This window comes from Schistocerca cancellata, chromosome 7 (genome assembly GCF_023864275.1).
Source record: "Schistocerca cancellata isolate TAMUIC-IGC-003103 chromosome 7, iqSchCanc2.1, whole genome shotgun sequence".
Lineage (NCBI taxonomy): Eukaryota > Metazoa > Arthropoda > Insecta > Orthoptera > Acrididae > Schistocerca > Schistocerca cancellata.
In genome coordinates this window covers 106,779,888-106,796,644 of record NC_064632.1, presented here as the reverse complement: position 1 = coordinate 106,796,644, position 16,757 = coordinate 106,779,888, and the positions used below count along the sequence as shown (strand labels likewise).

General features: G+C 47.1%; 1 protein-coding gene across 1 annotated transcript; it reads right to left on the bottom strand.

The window, feature by feature from the left end:
* Positions 1-2,137: 2,137 nt before the first annotated feature.
* On the bottom strand, positions 2,138-16,074 carry LOC126092372 (uncharacterized). The gene is made up of 2 exons (XM_049907923.1): positions 15,968-16,074; positions 2,138-2,603 (listed from the first exon to the last, which is right to left on the bottom strand). The coding sequence occupies exons 1-2, from the start codon at positions 16,062-16,064 to the stop codon at positions 2,398-2,400; spliced, it is 303 nt and encodes a 100-aa protein (XP_049763880.1). The 5' UTR covers positions 16,065-16,074; the 3' UTR covers positions 2,138-2,397.
* Positions 16,075-16,757: the final 683 nt, after the last annotated feature.

Sequence of the window (16,757 nt, the reverse complement as noted above, 5' to 3'; positions counted from 1 at the left end):
CCATTCCTGTATTCAGTGGCGTCGCTTGGCGTGTCACTGTCAGTTTATATCCCAGCTATTGTGTCACGGTAAGGCACGCCGATGACCGCAATACTGACAGTCCACGATGATCCAGATGTCATCATATTGTATGTGTACTTTGTATTCTTGCTGAAAATGAGCCCATTTCCTGACGCAGGCTACGTGATGTGGGTGTATGGTCCTACATGGAAGAGCGAGCAGAACGTCTGGCCTCTTGAGCGAAAGTTGTATGTGGTCTCTGAGATTATGTGTAGTGTTGAATAATTCTCTCCTGAACCTATGAATTCTATATTCGAATGAAAATCGTGGGATATGAACATCAATGTTGCAGAATGTCAATCAGAAAGCTTGCAAGGCCACGGGATTGCTGCTGTAGGATTCCTTCCCACTCTTGCTGGCAGATGTTACTGCTTCATACACAACAATCAACATACAGACATTAAAAAAATTGCATCCCAGAACTCCTGAACATAGACATTCATTGTGGATATTGTATCATAGACACAGCCTCTTTGATTGTTCAGAGATATCACTAAACCCGTCCAAAGATGTAAACAACCATGCATGAGCAGCGCCTATTCAACGGAGGGGGTCCGACAGCCGATCAGTTCCAGTCATTCCACCAGGAAGGAGGAGGTACATGGGTCTTGTTGTCTGTGGTTCAATCACGCCTAGACGGTCAATACCGCGGTTCGATAGCGTCCGCATTGTTACTTTGTGCCAGGAAGGCCTCTCTGAGTGAACCAAAGCGATGTTGTTCGGATATCGAGGAGATACACAGAGACAGGAACTGTCGATGACATGCCTCGCTCAGGCTGCCCAAGGAGTACTACTGCAATGGATGACCGCTACCTATGGATTCTGGCTCAGAGGAACCCTAACACCAACGCCACCATGTTGAATAATGTTTTTCGTGCAGCCACAGGACGTCGTGTTACGACTCAAACTGTGCGCAGTAGACCGCAACATGTGCAACTTGACTCCCGATTTCCATGGTGAGGTCCATCTTTGCAACCACGACACCATGCAGCGCGGTACAGATGGGCCGAACAACATGTCGAATGGACCGCTCAGGATTGGCATCTCGTTCTGTTCACCGATGATTGTCGCATATGCCTTCAACCAGACAATCGTCAGAGAAGTGGTTGGAGGCAACCCAGTCAGACTGAACACCTTAGACACACCGTCCAGAGAGTGCAGCAAGGTAGAGGTTCCCGGCTGTTTTGGAGTGCCATTATGTGGGGCCCACGTACGCCGCTGGTGGTCATGGAAGTACCGTAACGGCTGTACGATACGTGAATGCCATCCTCCGACCGATAGTGCAACCATATCGGAAGCATATTGGCGAGGAATTCCTCCACATGGACGATAATTCGCGCCGCCATCGTGCACATCTTGTGAATGACTTCCTTGAGGATAACGACATCGCTCAACTAGAGTCGCCAGCATGTTTTGCAGACATGAACCCTATCGAACATGCCTGGGATAGATTGAAAAGGGCTGTTTATGCCCACGTTCCCCACCAACCACTCTGAGTGGTCTGCTCCGAATCGGCGTTGAGGAGTGGGACAATCTGGATCAACAGTGCCTTGATGAACTTGTGGATAGTATGCTACGACGAATACAGGCATGCATCAGTGCAAGATGACGAGCTTCTGGGTATTAGAGGTACCGGCGTGTTCAGCAGTCTGGACCACCACCTCTGAAGATATCGCTGTATGGTGGTACAACACGCAATATGTGGTTTTCATGAGCAATAAGAAGGAGGGAAATGATGTTTATGTTGATCTCTATTCCAATTTTCTGTACAGGTTCCGGAACTCTCGGAACCGAGGTTATGTGTGTATAATATGTCTTCTGAATGAGAAAATCTTTCTCTATATAGCGCATGTGGATAATGTTACACCAACCTACTTTGCGCTGTCACACTAACACCAACATTATTTGCATATCCAGCCACGCAAATTTGACATTTATTGCATGCCACATTAATTGTAGTGCGATGTTCATGACCAGTAGTGTAATAATTAGAAATTAACAGCATAAGCAAAAACATTATCATTACTATTTTTAATATTAATTTTATTTACTGATATGCAGTATGACAGTGATAAATCATTATGGTCGATCTTTGGAACTTGAAGTACATTTTTGTCTATGGGAGGAAGGGTTAGTGGGCTCTAAGTATTTGGATACTTTTAACTGAGGATAAGTGGAACTGTTGGCTAAATAATACGAGTGCAGTGTGTTTCGTCGTAACCAAACACAGACGGAGTTGTGTGAACTGTCTCAGAAAGCACCATTACTAACACGCACGTCGGTGACGAGGGGCAGTGGCGCATCGCGGACAGCTGGTCTCTTGCTCCAGCTCTTGCTTCAGATGGTCTGTGGGTCTGGAGCCTCGACCACGGGCTGGTTGGCGCAGCCGCAGGCGGGCGTGGGTCCAGAGTACTCGCAGCCCAGCGAGCCGGGGAACCCCTGCGACCTGCACAGCACCTCGCAGCCGAAGTCGGGGATTCCCAGCTCGCGGCTGAGGCGCGCGCATACGGGCACGCCCTGCACGCAGCAGTCCGTCAGCGGGTCTGCCACAGAAACACAGCTCAGTCCCTCTCCACGTCACGTTGGCTATTGTGAGGTTGTCAGTGTACTCTCCTTTTCAAATACACTGACGAAACACATTTAATATTTACTGTCAAGGATACAAAGATAATGCTAGAAAAAGGAATTCAAAACAAATATGAAAACAGTTAAAAATAACTTTCTTCGAAATAGGTTCCAAATGGTTCAAATGGCTCGAAGTGCTATGGGACTTAACATCTGAGGTCATCAGTCCGCTAGATTTAGAACTACTTGAACCTAAGTAACGTAAGGACATCACACACAAGCATGCCCGAGGCAGGATTCGAACCTGCGACCGTAGCAGCAGCGCGGTTCCGGACTGAAGCGCCTAGAACCGTTCGGCCACAACGGCCGGCGGATTAGGTTCCATACCCCATACTAATTACATCTGCTTCTGCGCACGAATGTATAAGCTTCTCGGATTTATTCAAAACTTCTAATCATTATTCGAATGTTTGAATGATGCCATCTGTAACCAGCTGACGATATCAGTACGTTTCTTACCGCTAAGTCAGCTTCAAGATATATACCCGACACCACAAACGTTTGTAAAGATGTAAATGTTTATGAAGATGTTATTTTGACATTATGCACATACATTCCGAGACAAGAAAACGAAGTATCATCTGAATGGCATGAAAATCGCTGTGCATGTGCAGACAAACAAATGATTACAAGAGATTTACTCAAGAGAACGAGCTTCACAAATTGAGTAAGTCAGTTATACGTTGGTCTACCACTGGCCTTATGTTCGATGTACTTTTGAGGGATATCGTGTAAAATTCTGTAAACTGACACGTTAGATCGTCAAAACCCACAGCTGGCTGGAGCGCCCTGCTTATAATGCTCTAAAAATACCCGATTGGAAGAGATCGAGCGACCGCGCTTGCCAAGGTAGGGTTTGACAAGCGCCGAGACAAGCAGTAAAAACTCTCGCCGTGTGTGGACAGGCATTATCTTGCTAAAATGTAAGGTGAGGATGGCTTGTGATGAAGGGCGACAGAACGAGGCGTAGACTATCGTCGAAGTATCGCTGTGCTGTAAGGGTGTCGTGGATATCAACCAAAGGAATCCTGCTATGGAAAGAAATGGCACCCCAGATCATCCCTCGTTGTTGTCGGGCCGTATGGTGGGCGGCAGTCAGGTTGGTGTCCCACAGCCGTCTCCAGATATATCTTCGGGGCTCAGTTCGAAGTGGGGCTCATCACTGAATCCCAGTCTACTACAGTCAATGAGATTGCAGGCCGTAGTCGTTTCTGGAGATGCACCGGACTGCACCGGGATAACAACCTGGCTGTCGCACGCCATACTGCCCGACAACCAGGGTCACCATTTCATTTCATAGAAAGACCCCTTAGGTTGTCATTTCCGGCACCTTACAGCACAGCGGTAAGTCGACAATTGTCCACGCTCCCGCGTTGTTATTCTTCACGGCAAGCTATCCTGCTCTTATACACTCCTGGAAATGGAAAAAAGAACACATTGACACCGGTGTGTCAGACCCATCATACTTGCTCCGGACACTGCGAGAGGGCTGTACAAGCAATGATCACACGCACGGCACAGCGGACACACCAGGAACCGCGGTGTTGGCCGTCGAATGGCGCTAGCTGCGCAGCATTTTTGCACCGCCGCCGTCAGTGTCAGCCAGTTTGCCGTGGCATACGGAGCTCCATCGCAGTCTTTAACACTGGTAGCATGCCGCGACAGCGTGGACGTGAACCGTATGTGCAGTTGACGGACTTTGAGCGAGGGCGTATAGTGGGCATGCGGGAGGCCGGGTGGACGTACCGCCGAATTGCTCAACACGTCGGGCGTGAGGTCTCCACAGTACATCGATGTTGTCGCCAGTGGTCGGCGGAAGGTGCACGTGCCCGTCGACCTGGGACTGGACCGCAGCGACGCACGGATGCACGCCAAGACCGTAGGATCCTACGCAGTGCCGTAAGGGACCGCACCGCCACTTCCCAGCAAATTAGGGACACTGTTGCTCCTGGGGTATCGGCGAGGACCATTCGCAACCGTCTCCATGAAGCTGGGCTACGGTCCCACACACCGTTAGGCCGTCTTCCGCGCACGCCCCAACATCGTGCAGCCCGCCTCCAGTGGTGTTGCGACAGGCGTGAATGGAGGGACGAATGGAGACGTGTCGTCTTCAGCGATGAGAGTCGCTTCTGCCTTGGTGCCAATGATGGTCGTATGCGTGTTTGGCGCCGTGCAGGTGAGCGCCACAATCAGGACTCCATACGACCGAGGCACACAGGGCCAACACCCGGCATCATGGTGTGGGGAGCGATCTCCTGCACTGGCCGTACACCACTGGTGATCGTCGAGGGGACACTGAATAGTGCACGGTACATCCAAACCGTCATCGAACCCATCGTTCTACCATTCCTAGACCGGCAAGGGAACTTGCTGTTCCAACAGGACAATGCACGTCCGCATGTATACCGTGCCACCCAACGTGCTCTAGAAGGTGTAAGTCAACTACCCTGGCCAGCAAGCTCTCCGGATCTGTCCCCCATTGAGCATGTTTGGGACTGGATGAAGCGTCGTCTCACGCGGTCTGCACGTCCAGCACGAACGCTGGTCCAACTGAGGCGCCAGGTGGAAATGGCATGGCAAGCCGTTCCACAGGACTACATCCAGCATCTCTACGATCGTCTCCATGGGAGAATAGCAGCCTGCATTGCTGCGAAAGATGGATATACACTGTACTAGTGCCGACATTGTGCAAGCTCTGTTGCCTGTGTCTATGTGCCTGTGGTTCTGTCAGTGTGATCATGTGAAGTAACTGTGTCCAGGAATGTGTCAATAAAGTTTCCCCTTCCTGGGACAATGGATTCACGGTGTTCTTATTTCAATTTCCAGGAGTGTATTTCAGCTAGAGGAAGTCGACCCAAACACCCCGAGAGTCTCTAATGCTTGTCTTCGTACCTGCCAAATCTCACCTTGGCCAGCAAGGTCGCCGATCACTTGAGAAGGTTTGGAGCGTTAGGGGCAGGGATCTCTAGGTCGGGATTTTGACAATGTAACTCGCCAACTGGACACAATTTGGCACGATGTCCCTCAGAAGGACACCCAAGAACCTCTATGAATCAATGCCAACAACAAGAGTAACTGCTTGCACAAGGGCCAGAGGAGGACGAATGCTTTATTGACTTGCTCAATTTGTGAAGCTCTTTCTCTTGAATAAATCACCAAATTTTTGTGAAATTGACTGCACATGTACATGTACATCACATCTAGCGATTTCCGTCGCATTCGGATAATTCATTCGCCGGCCGGTGTGGCCGTGCGGTCTAGGCGCTTCAGTCTGGAACCGCGTGACCGCTCCGGTCGCAGGTTCGAATCGTGCCTCGGGCATGGATGTGTGTGATGTCCTTAGGTTAGTTAGGTTTAAGTAGTTCTAAGTTCTAGGGGACTGATGACCACAGATGTTAAGTCCCATAGAGCTCAGAGCCATTTGAACCATTTGGATAATTCATTCGTGCTGCCTCGTCCCTTTTTTTCTTTTTTTTAGTGAATCTCAGTGTTATCTGTACACATTCATCACTTGAAGAAGGCCACTGTAGTGTGTAGGATGTATAGAGGTTTATCGAATTAATCTAGCCAAAGAAAGGAAAAACGACTTCAACTAATTAATTAGAGAATATACGTTTCCAGTTAAACTAAACGAAAATAACATGAACTGTATGGTCTCGAAAGCACTGTCTCTAAGGGCGCATGCAAACCTGTGCATGAGAGGAGATACAGTTGATAAAATACTGTTGAAAACATGAGAATGATTGATAATGTAACCGGGTGCTCACTTTCTATCACTTTATGTAATTACCCCCCCCCCCCCCCAAGAGCCATGGACCTTGCCGTTGGTGGGGAGGCTTGCGTGCCTCAGCGATACAGATAGCCGTACCGTAGGTACAACCACAACGGAGGGGTATCTGTTGAGAGGCCAGACAAACGTGTGGTTCCTGAAGAGGGGCAGCAGCCTTTTCAGTAGTTGCAAGGGCAACAGTCTGGATGATTGACTGATCTGGCCTTGTAACAATAACCAAAACGGCCTTGCTGTGCTGGTACTGCGAACGGCTGAAAGCAAGGGGAAACTACGGCCGTAATTTTTCCCGAGGGCATGCAGCTTTACTGTATGATTAAATGATGATGGCGTCCTCTTGGGTAAAATATTCCGGAGGTAAAATAGTCCCTCATTCGGATCTCCGGGCGGGGACTACTCAAGAGGATGTCGTTATCAGGAGAAAGAAAACTGGCGTTCTACGGATCGGAGCGTGGAATGTCAGATCCCTTAATCGGGCAGGTAGGTTAGAAAATTTAAGGACATGTTCTGAGGCATCAAGGGATCACCAATTTAGTATTGGAGGGCAGCGTGGAGGGTAAAAATCGTAGGGGGAGACCAAGAGATGAATACACTAAGCAGATTCTGAAAGATGTAGGTTGCAGTAGGTACTGGGAGATGAAGAAGCTTGCACAGGATAGAGTAGCATGGAGAGCTGCATCAAACTAGTCTCAGGACTGAATATCACAACAACAACAACAATGTAATTACCTTTTACTCAAAATCACAGCCACAAAAAGCCATTCTATGAAAATGAAGCAACTTGAAACGAGCTGGTTCGTATACATAGGCATTACTCAAATTACGTAATGACTCCTGCTAGTTCCTTATGGTATGCTGTATATTTATTAAAGGAATTATATCTATATAGCTCATTTGTGACAGAAATCATTAGACAACCAAAAACATTTACTCAAGAATATTGTGTATCATAGATCGTATGGAGCTTTTGTCGGGCCACAGCTGCTTCATTTCGCGAGACTGAATAAAATAACGACGATGCCACCGTTAACGCAAGTGGCTCATGAAAGTGGATCAGATAGCGGCCGACCAGCTGCTGTTACACTAGGTGCGACCTGCTTATCGAACGAGTACTGTGTCTACAGCGTCGGGGCAGTCATCACGTATCCCGGCCCAGCAGAGAAACCAGAGGCGTCATACCACAGACACAGTGGAAAGGAAGAGCTACTACGGCACTGATGACCTGACTGGTACGCGTCCAAGCCTAGGCTCTGTTGTGGTTTACGTGATTGGAATTGTTGCTTTGACGTAGACGAGTTAATCTTGTATAAATGATACTCATTTCTAGACAGATATATACAGACAGCTACCACCTTCGAAATGTTCAAATGTGTGTGAAATCTTATGGGACTTAACTGCTAAGGTCATCAGTCCCTAAGCTTACACACTACTTAACCTAAATTATCCTAAGGACAAACACACACACCCATGCCCGAGGGAGGACTCGAACCTCCGCCGAGACCAGCCGCACAGTCCATGACTGCAGCGCGTAGACCGCTCGGCTAATCCCGCGCGGCACCACATTCGAGAAAAGGTCTCTTTGAGTCGACATAAGTCAACCACCTACCACCATCACGGGTCTTCCATCACCGCGAAGTATGATGTTGCTGACTTAGCACACTTCAGCAGGTGGGCTCCTATATCCGGAGCCGTGCAGCTGCTTAGTATTTTCGCCCGTGCGGGCAAACTATGTTGCTGTCAGCCTCGGCTTGCGTGGGCAGACACTGCTGTGAAACGTTTCCACCCACGCTGGCTCCACAGTGTAATTCAGTGCGCCCCGGCGCGCCCCTCTCTGAGCTTCGTAACGGGGTCTATTCTGTGGCAGCCAACACGGGTTGTCTCCTACTTGAAACATCGCCGTTGTAGCCACACTGATCTCTTCGCTTCACGGGCCGTCGCACGCTGCCGAGCGACACTGCGCACTGTCTGTGACAGCGGGACACCTGATGACTACCTCAGCGCCACCTCACCAGCAGAGTGCAACCTATTGCTATGGGGCTTTGGCTCTTCCAAGCACTGGCGCGACTGTTGTAGTTAGCTGGGCAGTAAAATTAATGTTAAACAATGTTTTCATGGTGAGTCGTCAGCCAACAACCAGACGTCTATCCACTACTTCACTGCCGTCCCGTCGAGGTTGGTCATCCATTGGCTTTTTGACCACTGCCAACCCAGTTCCACTGGCCACTGTACTCTTCATCCACTTCCGAACTCTACACTTCTAACGGAAGGATATACCAAGAAAATAACGTATATCATACATTCTTCAACAGTGTACATACAAAACGTTATTCAAGTCTAACATGATCACAAAAGCAATGACTATTTAGACCAGGGTCCCCAAACTATTCCTCTGGCGGAACACTTTGAGAATCCTAGCACTCTGATGGAACACATCGTTTATTTTGTAACTTAATAAATTAAAATTTTAAAACGAGGAAAACTTGTTTTATTCAATTATTTCTTCAATTTTATATCATAACTGATAACACAGTGCCATAATTCGATGAAAATCACACTACATTTCCAGCCCGAGCGCAGGAATACTTCTGTAGCAAATTGAGTCCTTCTCTGCCACTAAGCGGAAAGATTTTAATGGGTACCATTCTGCGTTAAGATGTACCTCAAGTGGCACAGTAGCTACACGCTAATACACCACATCAAATAGAAAAGATAATAGGCAAGGAAAGATAATAGGCAACATGAAATTAACACTGTGAAACAGACTGTAGCAGACTATGGCTTCTCTTCTTTTACCGCAAACATGGTACTGAACAAAATAAAAAAGAAACTGGCACAAACGACAATGAAAGAAAAAGTTATACGAGTAACTAATATCTACACATCTGCAATGTATTACGAAAGATCGTTAATCTCTTTCATATAAGGTAAAAATGGCCTCTCAGTATGAGTTGCAATAGAAGCAGCCACCCAACGTGTATAACTATGGCCGATCTTTTTATATTCGTATCTACAAAATAAGATGTACCTACGTTTGCTGATGATTCATGCTTTGAAGGCTGGAATGTGTTACTGCCAGAACTTCATCATATATTTTTTCGACTGTTCAGGCACAATACTCCAGTGTTTTCTAGCCTTTTGCGATCTCTTTTCCCCTTCATATGCTCTAAGTATAATACCTTTATTGAGCAGTACTTCAACAAAAGCTTCCCCCCTTGTGCAGTTAATTATTGTAATTTTCTTTTTGTTTGTTACTGCTTACAATGGATAAGTGGCTACTGCCACTAACATGTTACTCTTACTCGAAAAGGTTACCCGTAAATCACTTTCATTTGCTCTCCTCTATTTAAATCTATATTTAATTTAATATTCTGTTTCATATTTAAGCCGACGGCCTATCTGCAGTGGTAACAGCGGTTCCCGTCGGATCACCTAAGTTAAGCGCTGTTGGGCTTGGCTAGCACTTCTATGGGTGAGCGACCGGTCTGGCGAGCGCTGTTGGCAAGTGGGGTGCACTCAGCCCTTGTCAGGCAAACTGAGCAGCTACTTGATTAACAAGTAGTGACTCCGGTCCTGAAAACAGACAACGTCAGGCAGAGCGGTGTGCTGAACACATACCCCTCCATACATGCATCCAGTGACGTCAATAGGCTGACGATGACACGGCGGATGGTCAGTAGCGTGGACCTTTCAAGGACTGTTCGGAAGGAGTTTGGTTTATTTACTATTTAATATCTTCCTGAGATGTGACACAAATGTTGCTAGTTCTCATCTCTTTACGGTTTTCTCAGGATTTTCATTCCACTTCTACGCAGGCAGCCCCATTTATGTTGACAGCGAGTGGACAATAAACAGCTTGAGTGGATTTCTTGTGTCTTTCTTCGTTACTGATATATGAACAGCAGTACAGCTTTTTTTACTAAACAGCATACTGTAATTTTTATTTGGTAATATTTCTGAAACTCGAACTTTACTATGCTATTTAATGGCTTTCAAACGGTTTTTACACTGAATGAGTGAGATGGAAACTGTGGTGTCACCGCCAGACACCACACTTGCTAGGTGGTAGCTTTAAATCGGCCGCGGTCCATTAGTACATGTCGGACCCGCGTGTCGCCACTGTCAGTAGTTGCAGACCGAGCGCCACCACACGGCAGGTCTAGAGAGACGTACTAGGACTCGCCCCAGTTGTACGACGACTTTGCTAGCGACTACACTGACGAAGTCTTTCTCTCATTTGCCGAGAGATAGTTAGAATAGCCTTCAGCTAAGTCCATGGCTACGACCTAGCAAGGCGCCATTAGCCTTACAGTGCTTGTATTTAAAGAGTCTCATTTGTGTCGTCAAGAGCGATGTACCACAATGATGGATTAAAGATAAGTATTATAGAAGCTACGTACTTTTCTTTATAGCATTCATTACGTATCCTGTTCCAGACCTCACGCCAGCCGGCGTGTGTGTACGCTTGCCTTTCGGTTACCCATCACTGTGGACTGGCTGTCTTGTCAGTCCACAACAGAAACTTTCGATGTCTCGTCAGCGATCAGTTGCTGAATCGTGTGCAGTACACTTGTCTCCGTAGCTCCGGCAGGAATGGGTTCCTCACGCCTCACTTTTAAATCGGCTTCGATCTGACAAAGAGTGGGCCGCGCATCGTCCCACATAGCTCTGCAGAGGCGGCTTAACGTCCGTTTGTCAAACACTTCTGGTGAATCCACATGGCCGTTTTTGCGCGTGGAAGCAGTGTCTCTGCGATACTAAAGATTGAGCCTAGAAACTACTGAACTCAGGTACCCAGCTTCTTGTATACTCTCCGATATTCTGTGTGTGGCATGGGCCAAAGATGCGGTGCCACACCAAAGTCGGCAACATACATCAATTCCACAGACATTAGCGACGTCTCGCTGCAATCTGCAACAATGAATGGGGGTGGCACCTGAAGACACAACCTCTTTCACAGCACCGCAGCGTCGTGGATATAGAGCTGAGTATAGACTCGCTCTGTCCAATTCGTGACTTCAAATGATGCAGTCAACATCATATACTTAGGACACCAGTGACCTTCAAGTCTCAGATGGAACCATACTTTTGTAAATGTTTAATTATACTTCAAGAGAAGAGTTTGTAATTTTGTGCATCAAGTGATGCATTACTGTTCAAAGAGTGTTGTAAATATTCGGCTTATTCCTGTGGCACTCAATTATATAAAGTTAAGTATTTTGATCATGCTTTTAAAAAAGTGAAATAATGTTTCATATGTTGTAGTTCCGATCAGCCACCTCCCAGACCAACCAAATAATCCACAGTAGTTACCAGAATACTGCAGTTTCTTTAGGTCATTACACGATGATCGCTCTCTGATGTCATCCCACGTTCCAAGGGCAGCGTGCCTCCAAGTTCACACCTGTCAGTAAGACACGACACTTCACAGTAACGGTCGCACGTTGCTACACTTACCGAGCTGATACTTGGGATCCCACTGGGACGAAACGATATACGATATGATACACGATACCACTTGCCGTACGACTAGCAACAAAACAGCCAAATCACCTTTCAGTTTCAGTCTGTTGCAATAATGAGGTCTTCTGAAGAATACTATTGTGGCCTATCGTTACTTAAAGCTCAAAAAACTGAAAAACGAAAAGACGTACTCTACTGAGTGCACTCGTAAAAAATATCAAACGTAGATCGGCCATGGCTATTCGTGAGACCTCTGTCTTCCACAAATTCTACAGTTTCCACTATTAGGAACACCTAGTATCAGCTACTCTGACAAATCAGGTCACAAATTTTGGACTTGCTCTTTCTCCTGCTGAAGAGGTACTTATTACAATAAGATAAGTTAGCCAAAGTGTGTGAATGACGTTAGAAATTCCACCTTAAAAGTTAATTCTTTGTAAGACCACCTAGTACGCTACATTATTCAATGTGGTACATACACTCCTGGAAATGGAAAAAAGAACACATTGACACCGGTGTGTCAGACCCACCATACTTGCTCCGGACACTGCGAGAGGGCTGTACAAGCAATGATCACACGCACGGCACAGCGGACACACCAGGAACCGCGGTGTTGGCCGTCGAATGGCGCTAGCTGCGCAGCATTTGTGCACCGCCGCCGTCAGTGTCAGCCAGTTTGCCGTGGCATACGAAGCTCCATCGCAGTCTTTAACACTGGTAGCATGCCGCGACAGCGTGGACGTGAACCGTATGTGCAGTTGACGGACTTTGAGCGAGGGCGTATAGTGGGCATGCGGGAGGCCGGGTGGACGTACCGCCGAATTGCTCAACACGTGGGGCGTGAGGTCTCCACAGTACATCGATGTTGTCGCCAGTGGTCGGCGGAAGGTGCACGTGCCCGTCGACCTGGGACCGGACCGCAGCGACGCACGGATGCACGCCAAGACCGTAGGATCCTACGCAGTGCCGTAGGGGACCGCACCGCCACTTCCCAACAAATTAGGGACACATTTGCTCCTGGGGTATCGACGAGGACCATTCGCAACCGTCTCGATGAAGCTGGGCTACGGTCCCGCACACCGTTAGGCCGTCTTCCGCTCACGCCCCAACATCGTGCAGCCCGCCTCCAGTGGTGTCGCGACAGGCGTGAATGGAGGGACGAATGGAGACGTGTCGTCTTCAGCGATGAGAGTCGCTTCTGCCTTGGTGCCAATGATGGTCGTATGCGTGTTTGGCGCCGTGCAGGTGAGCGCCACAATCAGGACTGCATACGACCGAGGCACACAGGGCCAACACCCGGCATCATGGTGTGGGGAGCGATCTCCTACACTGGCCGTACACCACTGGTGATCGTCGAGGGGACACTGAATAGTGCACGGTACATCCAAACCGTCATCGAACCCATCGTTCTACCATTCCTAGACCGGCAAGGGAACTTGCTGTTCCAACAGGACAATGCACGTCCGCATGTATCCCGTGCCACCCAACGTGCTCTAGAAGGTGTAAGTCAACTACCCTGGCCAGCAAGATCTCCGGATCTGTCCCCCATTGAGCATGTTTGGGACTGGATGAAGCGTCGTCTCACGCGGTCTGCACGTCCAGCACGAACGCTGGTCCAACTGAGGCGTCAGGTGGAAATGGCATGGCAAGCCGTTCCACAGGACTACATCCAGCATCTCTACGATCGTCTCCATGGGAGAATAGCAGCCTGCATTGCTGCGAAAGGTGGATATACACTGTACTAGTGCCGACATTGTGCATGCTCTGTTGCCTGTGTTTATGTGCCTGTGGTTCTGTCAGTGTGATCATGTGATGTATCTGACCTCAGGAATGTGTCAATAAAGTTTCCCATACCTGGGACAATGAATTCACGATGTTCTTATTTCAATTTCCAGGAGTGTATATGAATAAAGGCTACACATTTATAAGCCGAGGTTAGTAATTCTACAAGTCAGCTTCGCAAACTGGTGTATGATTCATCTTGAGAAGCACTCAGAAGATAAGTTACTGGATTTGAACTGACGTCAGTCACCATCGATAGTGTGGCAGTGGGTTGTGAATTCTGCGTAGGGGTTGAGAGGGTATTTGAAGGAAAGAAAGAAGCCTATAATGTTAAAAAAAATCTTAATGTGTCTTTTTCGGATTGGTCCAGCTGCTCAATTGCAATCAACAGGAATTTTACTTTCAGATCTCTTTTAGCCTGTCATAACGTTTCTCTGAAACTGGAGTGAATAGGCTAAAAAAATCCAAATAGCTGATGGTGCATTTTTTTTCATTTGAGTAAGTTTCTTGTTTCCAGCTTCGGCTTATATCGGCATCACACCAAAAAAGAGAACCACAAGACACCTTTGCACTTCGCGTAGCAGGCCATAGAAGGTGGCGAAGCGTCGCGAGTGGCGGGCAGCTGCAGCCTCGTCACGGACGACCTTCAACATATCTCATGTATTTTCTCGAGAATGGAGACAGGTATTGCTCACCTTCGAGCGATGAAAAACAATTTCGATAGGTTAGCTATATTTCCTACGAGAAATCTATAACGTACAGTTCACCAAATGTAAACTGCCCAGCGACTGCACTCGCCATCGCAAACTTTTCAAAATATACCCGGTGGTTTATTTATTTGCGAAGACTCACAATAACAAAAAGTTGTGATGTGAGACTACAAGATGCGATTTTTTTTACAGAATGAGAAAGACTGCATGCCGGAGAAACATAAAACAGTGGCTTTTAATTTCTTACGTGGAAAGTAAATATTTTACTGAGAAACTAACGACACAGACGGATGTAGTTTTGCTTCATCTACGTAAAACATACTTTTAGTTACAACGGGTGACTTTAAATTTCGCTCCATAAGTATCGCCACGTTGCGTGGAGCGACAAGCACTCCGTATTGCGGCGTACGATAGGACACAGATAGTGTCGATATCGTATCACCGTCGTGCAGTGCAAACCAGTTAAGTCGCTTCAATTGCCTATCTACGCGCTCGATCAATGCAAGTAGCTTCTGCGTCGTACTGCGAGTCGCATGGCGTATAGTGTCGCACATCGCATCGCTTCAGTGTGAACCGCTTATAACATATTGTTCAGATATCGTGACTGCAATCGTGCCATACGCAACATTCGTACGTCATAGACGGCACTTCTTCAAATGAGACTCATCTCACTGTGACTTTTTGCGGCAGTACGTATTACTTTAAAAGGACCGTCCACAACGTTTTATTTCCATACGCTAATTACTTTACGAGTGGGACTAAAAGTCAGAGTTAGTGATGTGGCTCCGGCACATGCCCCGTGGTAGGACGTTTATAAATGGGCACTTGTCCGGGAACATGCCCAAAGCAATTTTAAATGCTCAAAACGCGGGCATTTATTTTAAAAAAGGACTTTTTAAAGTTTTTACTGTTAGAATGTGTAATTAACCAATTAAAATAAAGGATCGGACAATACTCCAGCTATTAAAAGTTACCAAATGTTTACACTTAAGGCTAAGTATATCGCCCTTCGCATTTATCAGTAAGAACGAAAGGAAAGAAGAGTGATGCATTTTATTTTTAGTGGCACTCCAACTTGCTGTACCAAGGACGGGTGCGTGTTACTGACAGGTGCTTATCGTTTATAATGTCCTTCTTCCTTTTACCAGTTCTGTTCTTCTCTCTTCCTCTCCCTCTCCCTCTCTCTTCCTCTTTCTCTCTCTCTCTCTCTCTCTCTCTCTCTCTCTCTCTCTCACACACACACACACACACACACACACACACACACGATTGGACAGCTATTTAGTTGTTAAGTGATTCCTAGAGAGACGGCAATTCTTGGGGTCGTAGGATCGTGGGCACATGAGACATCCCTAATTAAAATAATTACGGATAAACTTTTTTGCTGTAATTCCAATTATCTTCTAGTTATATTCAGGAGAATCTGAGGTAAAATCGGAACTTCGTGCTTCTTCAACTTATGAAGATCAAGAAATTGACAAAACAGTCAGAAGATTTAAAAATAATTAAAAAGAGATAGTGAGTAGTGCGATGTTTGGCTCACCTGGTCTGGGATTTGGCCGGTAGTCAGCAGAGACCTGCGCTGGAGGCGTCAGCAGGACGAGGCCGGCGGCCAACAGGAGGGCTCGGTGGGGCTGCATGTCTGGGCGCTTCCTCAGCACTGATTGCCGGCCGACGGCGCCGCCACGGCTTATATACGGCGTGAGGAAGGGACGCCGCCGCCACCGCGGCTGCCTATCTGCCCCGCCGGCTATGACCTCCCCCCCCTCTCACCCGACTACTTTCGGATAACACCTATCACTAGTAAAGCCACTCATTTCTAGATTATTAACATACTTTCCCTCATGCCGTGATTTAACCCTAAGACGCCTAAGGGGGGGGGGGGGTCATTGAACCCACAATTTTTTTATGTCCCCTGATTTTGCCCAAGTAACTTTCATACTACATATTCCCTTTGAGTTATTGTTTGTTGACTATTTTATGAAACGTTAGTGTCAATATATTTTATAGAAAATTCCTGCTTTGAAAGAAAAAATAAGTAAACTTATTATGGGTCCAACAAACCCCCCCCCCCCCCCCTTAGGCTTCCATGCTATAGAAAATTTCCCTTAGTAGGATTTCGTATTTCTCATCTCTACAACAATGCTAGTTAGTTTCTTGTTGGTTGGTATTCTTGATATTCACAACAATCGGTTTACTTTCAGAGGAAGTGATTCTTGATATCAGTCAGCTGTTATTTATCTTGTAAACTGGCAGTGAGTTAGTGCAGTTCCCAACATGTAGGCCTCCAGAAACTTTGGTGTCCTACACAGCAAAAATGAAACCAAGTAAAA